At 50.5% G+C, this 10,649-nt stretch overlaps 1 protein-coding gene across 5 annotated transcripts in view; it reads left to right on the top strand.

Moving 5' to 3' along the window:
* Positions 1-9,767, top strand: part of LOC138822677 (phosphatidylinositol-3,5-bisphosphate 3-phosphatase MTMR14) — a 49,450-nt gene extending 39,683 nt beyond the window's left edge. For 2 of the 5 annotated variants that reach the window (XM_070015478.1, XM_070015479.1), the window contains 2 exons: positions 5,736-5,891; positions 9,185-9,767. In XM_070015478.1, coding sequence (XP_069871579.1) covers positions 5,736-5,891; positions 9,185-9,368 — 340 coding nt within the window. In that variant the 3' untranslated portion in view covers positions 9,369-9,767. The remainder of the gene's footprint in view (positions 1-5,735; positions 5,892-9,184) is intronic. The other 3 variants (XM_070015480.1, XM_070015481.1, XM_070015482.1) reach the window with 2 other exon arrangements.
* The last annotated feature ends 882 nt before the right edge of the window (positions 9,768-10,649 follow it).

The following is a 10,649-nucleotide window of genomic DNA, read 5'->3' on the forward strand; positions in this document are numbered from 1 at the left end:
AAGAAGAGTCTATTATCTTCTGAGCCCTGTCCCAGTCTAATTATGACAACAGCTGGGAGCGTCCACCCTGACCTGCACTGGCACCCATTCCCACACCCCACCTGTGTGTCCTCCCCTTCTTGCCTCGGATTCCACTTCTCAGTCCTGGGAAGCCCTCTCATGAGTGGTGTTCCTGTGGTGGATAACTTGTTGTTGATCCAGTATGAACACCAAGGCACCTCCTTGTGAGACTGGAGAGTTAGGGGCTCCATCTAAGCTCAAAGCCCTGCACCTAGGGCTAGGTAGAGTCTGGCATAGCAGGACCTAAATAGGCACCTTGAAGATAAGGCATGGGCCTTGATGTGAGATGTTTGGTGGTTCTGCTCTATTCTAGGAGTGCCTGCCTAGAGTCTGGCCAACCAGATTCTACTGAATGTGATTTGTTTGCCAGAGGTTTTGAAAGATTAGATTATTCTGATTTGGAGCAGTCTAATTATGTATTTCTATTAACATTCAAATTAATTTAGTCTCTTTTATCTTAAAGTTCCTGAGGGATCCAGCCATTAGCAGCTCTGCCTGTTAGGTAACAGTAGCCAATCAGGTCTTTAATGTGGCAGGAAGAACTGTACAGAAATCAGTCCCTTGGGAAAGCTACCTGGGCCAGCCATACGTTCCTCCCAGCCTTTGTGTTCTGGGTTTTATATGCTCCACAGGCCCCAGCCTCTCTTGAAGCTGGACTCCCTTGTGCAGACCCTGTGAGGTGTTGCCAGGTTGGGAGGGAAGTTCTGTAGAGTCCCAGTTCCACATCCCTCACAAGGACACGTGGCTTTTTAATACCTTTCACCACTGCTAAAACATCATCTACAGGGCTGGCGAGTACTCTGAGCCAAGAGCAGCTCCCCCAGCTCTGACTAGGAAGTCACTCTGCCCCAGCTCAGCGGGGCCTTGGTCTCTGCTCTGGAGTCAGATATCTAGGGAAAACGGGATTGCTTGCACAGCATCATCCGTACCCAAGGAGGATGCTGCCACCACTGAGCTCAGTTTGAAGCCAGGCTGCCTGCAGAGCAGATGAACTTGTCTGAGGCTGACCAGCAGCCCGGTTGAATAGCTAAGTAGCAATACAGGAACCAACTTCCTCTGCTCAGTTAGCTGCTCACCCAGCCACTGCCACTTGCTAACTGCCTCATTAAAAGCAGGGAGTTCTGTCCCAGGCTGTCTTTCTCCCTCCCCTCATCTCCCCCCCTCCCACACCTCATTCCTGGAACTTAATCTCTAGGCCTGGGCACTGTTGCTGAGCTTTTCTGCTCAAGGCCAGTGCTCTGCCACTTGAGCTCCACTGCTGACTTTTTGTGTTTAATTGGGGGTAAGAGTCTCATGGACTTTGCTACCCCAGCTGGCTTTGAACCAATATTCCTCAGATCTCAGGATTAGTACCAGCTTGAGCCACCAGTGCCTGGCCCCCAGACAGTCTTTATGAGGCAGAGAAGCCAGACTTCTCTCTGCAACACACAGTACCTATCCCATATCTGATTGTTCCTTCCTGGGGCCCCGGCTCCAGGCTTGTTGAGAAGCAGCTGGCAACATAGGAAGCTTGAAGCCAAAAAAGAACTGCTGTAGGAGGACAGAAGTCCTCAGAGGATGATGTGCACGCTCAGTCCTAGTGCTGTTCACTCAGGACTTGTATGGGCCATCTTTGAGAAGCATCCTTGGGTGGGCTGATTGGTTCTGGAAGGATTAGTTTAGATTTGGTGACATGCAGACCCCCCTAAAACCCTAATTTCACTCAGTACTAATTCCTTTCATGACTTTGTACATGTTACTTGATGAATTTTGTCTCCACTTTCTGGTCTGTGTAATCAGAGACCTAAGAGAGACAACTGCAGAGTCCCATTTTACCTTTGTATTTTCAATTCTACTGCAGACTGGTTGGTTGATATACTTTCAAATGAAAGTACCAGAAAACGCATCCAAAACTAGTTCAACATTGTTTAAGAGAAAGATATGGAAGAGTCCAGTGGAAATGCAGCCTTGAGGTATAGCCTGATCCAGCTTCCAACTCCATTTCTCTGTGGTCTTTTTCTCCTACCTCCTTCCACGTGCCAGTTTGATCACCTGGCCAACTTCCTTCATTGTGGCCAAACTGCTGTCGGCAGCTTCTGGGACAACATCTGGCTTCCTTTCTCAAGCCTAGAGATCACTGTTAGAAAGCTTCATGCTCTACTTTGGTTAGAGAATATATATGTCCATCTACGAACCAGCCCTTCTTGTCTTCACCCCTTGTTAAAAAGGAAAAGCTTTGTACATTGGCTAGGATGGGCCTTGACCAGACTTCATTTCACTCAGCTTTGCCCTTCCTCACTGTGACTTAGGAAAAAAAAAAAAAAATCACTAACCTGAGCTTAGCTTCCTTTCATCCCAATTTTTCCAAGTGAGAACATTGATTCTGGGTTTGGATTGAAATGTGATAATGAAGTACCTAGCACATAGGTTTGTAAGCTAGAGCTGTGATTCAAGGACCTTTCTCAGTCATTTCTCTGCAGACCTATGGGACACTTGAGGGCACTGGCACCTGGTAAAAGGCCAGATCTAGCATCCCACCCACAGCCATCTATTCTTGCCTGTGTTCAAGCCGCTCTGCTTGTATCCAGAAAGGACTGTCTAGAAGACCTGTGCTCTGGGTCTGTCCTTAAGGCACCCGGCAGGAGCAGGAAGAGTGAGAATTTTAGGCCTCTGAGCAGGGCCTGGGCTGTGTCCTCAAGGAGTGCAATGTCGCTGAGAATCTACCCTCCTGCACAGAGGTTCCAGGCTCCAAGATGTGGGCAAATGACCTCTGTAGCTTTGTTGGTGTTGTAGTTTGAGGGTAATTTGGTCATATTCCTACTAGTCCAGAGTGGTAGAGCAGTGGAGGGCAGAGCACATTGTAGGAGCACAGGCAGAAAGCCTCTGTGATCTTACTAAGCAACTCATGTGAACCTGTATACGTGGCTGAATATTTCACAGCCAGGAGTCACACATGCCTGTAATCATAGCTACTTAGGAGGCTGAGATCTGAGGATCTCAGTTTGAAGCCAGCTTGGACAGGAAACTCTATGAGGCTCTTACATCCAATTAACCACCAAAAAGCCAAAAGTAGTGCTGTGGCTCAAGTAGTAGAACACTGGCCTTGAGCAAAAAAGCTCAAGAATAGCACCCAGGCCCTGAGTTCAAGCTGTAGAACTGGCATAAAACACCAGTGTAGATGTAGGTCCCTCTTTCCTGTGTCTCTAGGTGGCCCTTGAACCCGCTAATCCAGTCCACTATTTCTGAAACCCTGCTTATTAAAGCATGCTTCTTATTCTCAAATGTGGGAACTGGTCACTTGCTACCTGTTCATTGACAAAACCTCCAACAGGAAGATTCATTTGAAACTTGTGTTTATCCTTGAAAAATGTCAAGGACCATCCAAGATGGCTGCCTACTGAGAGCTGTTTCTGGCCTGTAGGATCACATACCTTCTACTGCCCCCTGTGCTGCTTAACCTAACAGCCACCCTCTGCTGCCTTGGGTGTGCTTCTTGCTTGGACCCTGGGGAAGCAAAGGGAAGTTTCAACATAGGTGACCAGGAATCCTTGAAGGGAGCTAGGCTAGAACTCTCTCTGTTGTCTGTGGAACTCTCTGTTGTCGGTGGCTTTGCTAAAGGCAGGGTTATCCTTGGATTGCCTTAAGAGTCAGGTATGGTTAGGGACATAAGAAATTTCCCAAGGGCGGGGCTGGGAAGGTGGCTCAGTGGTAGAGTGCTTGCCTCGCATGCATGAGGCTCTGGGTTTGATTCCTCAGCAGCACAGAAAAAGCCAGAAGTGGTGCTGTGGCTCAAGTGCTAGCCTTGAGCTGAAGAGCTGAGGGATAGCGCCCAGGCCCAGAGTCCAGCCCCACGACTGAAAAACAAAACAAAACAAAACAAAAAATTCCCAAGCCAAGTGTGATGGCACATGTCTGTAATCCCAGCAACTCAGACAGTGGCAGCAGGAGAATTTTAAGGTTAAGGCCAGCCTGGACAAATTTAGCAAGGCTCTCTCAAAAGCAAAAGGGTTGGAGAATGTGTAGCTCAAGTGATACTATACATGCCTGCAACTGTGAGGCTCCGTATTCCATCCACATTACTTCCTTGGTTGGAGGGAGTGTCATCATGTTTCTTGCTTTCACCTTCCCAACTTTCAGTCCCTCAGCACTGGTCATTAGAGACTGTTTCCTGTTCTCTATAGTGCGAGCCACAGGAGAGACTGAGGAGCCAGTCTCTGCCTCTAGGGGGGTTGGGCTGGCTCAGAGCCCAGTGTGGCCTGGAAGAAGCCCAGGGCAGGCTTCTCCTGGGAAGCTGTCTCTTTGATTTACAGACTGCCTGAGCCCAGCCAAGTTTCTCCATCTAGAAACAAGGAAGCCCTGCTCTGTCAGACCCTAGAGGTTTCTGTCAGGTAGCAGACCATGTCCTGTTCTCAACCCTAATGGTGCCATCACAGACCTTGTAGAGCGTAGGACAGTGATGAATGTGGTGAGTCTGTATGTCACAGGGGTTCCAGTTCAGCACAGCTTTAACGTAAAAATCCATCTGTTCTCCGTTGTCTCAAGGTGGTTTGTTTCAGGACAAATCTGCAATCAGACTTGGGTTTACCAATCTCTCCCGCTCATTGGCTGTTGGGCCTCAAGCGTCATAACTCATCTAGGCTGCTACTTCCCCATCTGCAGCAGGATGGTTAAGGATCACCATAACTGCATGGCTGGTCGGGGGTACCATAGGAGGTCTCCTTGCCAGGCAGCTGGGTAGGCCAGGGTCAGTGAGTGTTTTGCTCTGTTTCCCAGGCCCCATTGGCAATTTGTGCTGTTTCTGGCCCTGCTTGGGCCCCTTCCAATGTTGAGGAGTAAAGAATAAAGGGTCACACATCAGACAATGCACTCTGGGGACTGGGACCTGCAGTAGGTGATGGAAGCCCTTTGCTTGGTTCCTCCCTGTCCTTTCCTGACCTCCACTAAGCCAGGCTGCTGCCAGGACACAGGAGAGGGGTTGGCTGTGAGGAGGGAGGAGGTGGCAGCTGTAGATTCCCAGCACATCCTTCCTCCCCCAGATCTCCATCAGAAAAAGGCTTGAGGAAGCTGTCTTGTTGCCTGCCTGATTCATCCTTTCCCTCTGGGCATAGCCCATGAGTTTGCTGAGTGACACTTCTGAGTACAAACTCTGGGTCCTGGAAGGCACTACAAAGGAAAGGGGACCTCAGGGCTGCCATCCACTTACTCTTCAATCTAGGTCACCACCCTTCACAGTTCCCAAGGGGCCTGTCCTCTCTCCCCTCAGATCAGATCTCAGCGGTCCTACATTCTGCCCTTCCCACCCTGCACATCTGCGTGTCAGAAAGAATGGGGGGCCCGGGCCCAGCCTCCTGCCTTGCTCCCTCCTTGGTGCTGTTGAGGTTTTGCTTGCTACATCAACCACAAGACGAGCACGTCTTACTCTGGCTTTGGATCTGACTCACCTCTTCCTCCCTGCTTTGCTTTGGTTCTTTTGCTTCTGTAATCTGCTGTACAAAGTACTGTCCTCGTAGCCAGGTGGACCTTACAGTCTCTTCTTTCTCAGGCTCTACTAACCCAGCTTTGTTGGCACTTGTGAAGGAAGTGGTTGGCTTTTGACTTGCAGACATGGCCCAGGGCCACTGTATCCCCCCAAGGCCTCCCTGTCAGGCACATAACTGACTATGCATCATCTCCCCTCTCTCTCTTCTCTGCCCCAGATCAGTGGACCATCCCCTGCCCGGATCCTCTCTCTCCACAGACTTTGGCAGCTGGCAGATGGTAACGGGCTGTGGCAGTATTCAGGAACGGGCTGTCCTGCACACAGACTCCTCTCTCCCTTTCAGCTTCCCGGATGAGCTCCCTAACAGTTGTCTGTAAGTGTCTTGCTTGAGGAGGCAGGATGCTCCCCTGCTCCTGTCACAAGCCAGTGAGCAGGCCGGACTGGTCAGGAACACGACAGAGGCCATCCCCAGGGAACCGCTTGGGATCCCTGCTTGCAGCTTGCTGGACTTCCCATGGCGCCAGGGAGGCTATGGGCGGCTGAGGAAGTGCATTAGGGTTCATGTTGACTCTTCCCAGCCTCCAAAACCATCCACAGTATGTCAGGTGTGCCCTGAGGGAAAGCTGGCTGGACTGTAACTATAGAAGATTCTATTTCTGTACAAGGCTTTGCCTGACATGAGAATCCTTTGAAAGCAGAACAGTGAGGTAGGAAGGTGGGTGTGTATGTTGGAGGCCATGGCCAGAGTGGTGCTCAGTCCTGGTCTGTACTTCTGAGCAGAGCCAACGGTCACTTTCTTGCACCCTCACACACTTACCTTGTGTGCCACTTTTGCCTTTGAGCAGCAGGGAGAATCAGATAACAATTCTAGATTGCATGATTGCAAAATCCTTCCTCCGAGGCTCCACAACTGGACTGCCATGTCTTAGAGGACTTAGAAATGATGTGAGCCACTGACCCTGCCCCCTGCTTGTGTGCTGCTATACAGATGTCAGACAGGGCTCCCTCCAGTGATAGGAAACAGGGCTTGCTCCCAGATGCACCCAGAAATGAGCTTTTCTCTCACCTCCACACCGAGGGCTAGAGGGCTTCAAATGCTGGAGCCCCAACCCCTACAACCAGAATCCAACTCATACCTACACGTGCTGGCTGGCAGGAAGCAGGGTGCCTTGTAGTTGGACAGGAGGGGCTCTGGTTCCAGCTGAAGGCAGGCAGGGGCAGCCAGACCTTGAGATCAAGGGTGGTGTTCACAGGTCCAGACCTTGTGGCTGGGAAGTCACCAAAGTGTCTTTGAGCCTCCTGTGCCTGGACCACCCTCCTTGCAGCCAGGCACTACATCTGAAGCAAGATAGCTTGGATTTTTAGAAGGGGGGGGAAAAAGACTTGGACTTCTCATTAGGAACTTCCTGTTCAGCCAGAATGTCCTGAGAGCCATCTATGACAGCAACACAGACAGCGACCACCCTTCACCCTCCCCTGTTTGAAGCACCACAGTGGGCAGTGCCTGCCTCAGGTCACCCAGTTCAGGCCCTGCAAATTGGGCCTCAGATTGTACTTCTGAGCCCCAAGGCAACCATCTAGGTCTGGAAAGTTGGCCAAGAACAGCTGTGTGATCTCAAGCCTCCAGGTGGTGGGTTGGAGTCCCATCAGTTCTTGGTGAAGCTTAGTCTCAGGGAAACGTCTCAATCCTAGCTGCTCTGCCCAGCCGCTGTCTCAGTCATGGTCTCAGCCTTGACTTCTCCAAGTCTCTTAGCCCAGCTCTGGACAGGGAATGGCACTCCGGTAGGTCTGTTGCCTGCTGTCTGGGCTCCAGTTTTCTATCTCTGAATAGGTTGGCCTCTGTTCTTCTGCTTCCAGCCCAGGGGCAGGCAGGGGTGGGCAGGAGGATTGCAAGTGTAGACCTGTATATGTTCCATTTCTTCACTTAGGCTGGAAGCTAAGGGACACACTTCTGGTGTCCAGACCATGTGAAATGGAATAGAAAGTAAAGTTCTGGGGCCATGTGTCTTTCCCCAAACACAGAGGGTTGCGCTCCCATGTCAAAGGAATCCCACACAAGCTCATTTTTGGTGCTGCTGCAGGAGCTGTTTGACTTCACCCAAGCCTGCAGCTTCTCTCTGCTTCCCAGACCAATCCCATCAGTGTACTTCCTGGGCTCCGGCTTGGCCCAGTCCTCGGACCTCCATCTGTTCCCCTAAACCCTGGGCTTGGGAATGTGGCTGTATCTGACAGATTCCCAGAGATAGTTTAAGGGGTAGGAAGGAATAGTCCCAGTGCCAAGGTAGATGAGAATTAGGGGTGCTTCCCACAGCCCTGGGAGGACTCTCCAGTAGAGACTGTGGAGGGACAGCTTGCAAGACCCGACCTGTCCACAGTGGGTGGAGCTGGTAACTTGGGCCTTATTTAATTAAAAAAATATATATTTTTTTTAATTTAGTTCCAGTCTTGGGGCCTGAACTCAAGGCCTAGGCAACATTCTTTAGCTTTTTGGCTCAAATGCCACTTCCTGTTTTCTGGTGGTTAATTGAAGATAAGTCGCACAACTTTCTTGTCTGGGTGGCTTTGAACCTTGATCCTCAGAGCTCAGCCTCTTGAGTAGCTAGGATTATAAGCATGGCCCAGCTTTGGCCCTTTTTTTTTTTTAATCAAAGACTTGATATTAGCCAGCCTCATATGGAGGCTGTAATGCCAGATAAAGAGAGAAGAGAAACTTCTGTCAGTGTTCAGAAAGGCCAGGGAAGGAGAAAGTATCAGCACACGTCACCTGGAAAAACAATCGTCTTCATCTTACCAGCAGTCAGGGACAGGTGTAGCTAGCTAAGCCTGGTGGTTTCCACCAAGAGACCTGGTCTCTGCAGGGCCAGAGCTTCCTCCCAAGTAGTATCAGGTCCCAGCTTCAAGAAGGCTGAGGCTTCTAGTGGCTGAGGCCTGCTGCCCGATGGGGGGTTTCCTTACTAAAAGGTATGGGGGTGGGGGGCTTACCTTAGCTTGTTCTTCCTAAAGTATGAAAACGAACAACAGTTGCTTCTCTCCTCCCCGACCACCACAGGGATAGACATTTTCACAACAGAAAGTTCAGGTCAGTGCTCCCTTAAAGTTACTGTTCTGGGTACCAGAGGCTCATGCCTCTAGTCCTAGCTACTCGGGAGGCTGCGAGGAGGATCAAGGTTCAACACAGGGGGAAAAAAGGAAGTAAGCTGTGACTCAAGTGGAAGAGCCCTAGCCTTAAGCAAAAGAAACTCAGGGACAATGCCCAAGTACTGAGTTCAAGCCCCAGGACTGGCACCAAAAAAAAAAAAAAAAAAATGCTGCGCACTGGTGGCTCAAGCCTGTAATCCTAACTACTTTGGAGGCTGAGATCTGAGGATCGTGGTCCAAAGCCAGCCTGAGCAGAAAAGTTTGTGACACTCTTCTTTCCAATTAGCCACCAAAAAACTGGGAATGGCACTATCCTTGAGCAAAAAGCTCAGGGACAATGCCCAGGACCTGAGTTCAAGCTCAGGAAAGACAAAAAAAGTTATTGCTCTTAGGTGGAAAGAGGAGCCCAGGGCCAAATATCTAGACTATCTGACCAGAGGATAGATGCTGGCTAGATTCTGTGGTGTGAGGGGGGGTGTTGGATCCTACCCGGTGTGAAGCATTCATTCTCTTCCCCCTTTCCCATAGGCTTGCAGCCCTGAGTGATCGTGAGGCGCGGCTGCAGGAGGTGCGCTCAGCCTTCCTGGCTGCCTACAGCCGCACCGTGGGGCTCCGGGCAGCAGCACCCAGTCCCTCTGGTGCCATTGGGGGTCTGCTGGAACAGTTTGTCCGCGGTGTTGGGCTCCGGGGCACCAGCACCACCACTTTGTGAAGCAGCCAGCCCAAAGTTTCCTGCTCCTCTCTCAGCTGAGCCTTAGTGGAATCAAAGCCATGCCTGGCCAAGGGGTACTTGGAGTTCCGGGGCGAGTCTCACATCCCCGTTCACCATGCACATGGCAGCCCCAAAGCTGAGCAGGGCCAAGGACAGGGTTTTCTAACCCCCAGCCTCCTGACTGGTAACCGCTGCCCCTTGTCACTGCCTCTTACCTACCCCACTCTGCAGAAGTCCATCAACTCAGAACTGTGTTGGATTTCCCTGGGGTCCTGTAGCGGCCCTGATATCACAAAGGAGCCCAATCTCGATTCTTATTTCCTGGGAAGGAGGGGTTATCTGCACTGAGAATGAGGTGACTTGACACCAATCACAAAATAAAGTCAAGGTTTTTTGGAACAGCCATTCCTCTGCTTTCTCATTTGGTTACTCTTTGTAGCCATTTGGAACTATGTCTTTGTGTTGTATGAGTGGTAATTTGGTTTTTGTTTTTTATAGGGGGGATAGGAGAGACCTGGAATAGGAAAGTCATTAGAGTCAGCTTTGTCCTTCAACACTTGAAGGTGGCCATGGATGCCTGAAGCCAAAGTGGGAGAAGGGTCCCCAAACTCAGTGGGCCCTCATCACCTATGGCTGTGATTCCAGGGCCACCTGGGATCTTCATTTGCTCAGATTAAGAAACTTCATCTCTAACAATGTCTGAGGCAGCATGGACCTCGTGTAGGAGCCTGCAGCCCCTGCTCTCCCTGTGGTGGAGGGCCTGGCCTCTGGATTTGGGAAGCAGTAGTTGGTGCACATGTGGAGGAAAGGGCCAGAAGCCTTCGTACTGCAGTGTGAGCACACTGCATAGTGGATGTCAAAGGCTTCAGAGGAGGCTGAGCCCTGGTGGCTCATGCCTGTAATCCTAGTCTCAGAAGGCTGAGAGTTGAAGCCAGCCAGGGCAAACGAATAACTCAGACATCTCCAGCTAACTGTCAAAAAGCCAGAAAGAGAGATGTGGCTCAAGTGGTAGAGCAGTCAGCCTTAAGCAGAAAAGACTGAGGATCAGGGTCCCGAGTTCAAGCCCCCATGCTGGTAAACACAAAAAGTCTTCAAAAGCATGAGCAGGTTCTTCAACAGCTACCATGGATTTATTTTCCTATTCTTAGATTGCTGGAGATCTTACAGATCTCCCAAGTAGGGGCTGTCATTGCCCAGGGATACTGAGAAACTTGCCCAAGGTCACACAGTTGTTGCTGGGACTAAGAACAAATGTAACTTCTTTTTGGAGACCCAGGTAAA

This window comes from Dipodomys merriami, unplaced genomic scaffold, assembly GCF_024711535.1.
Source record: "Dipodomys merriami isolate MVZ:Mamm:240054 unplaced genomic scaffold, mDipMer1.0.p SCAF_114, whole genome shotgun sequence".
Lineage (NCBI taxonomy): Eukaryota > Metazoa > Chordata > Mammalia > Rodentia > Heteromyidae > Dipodomys > Dipodomys merriami.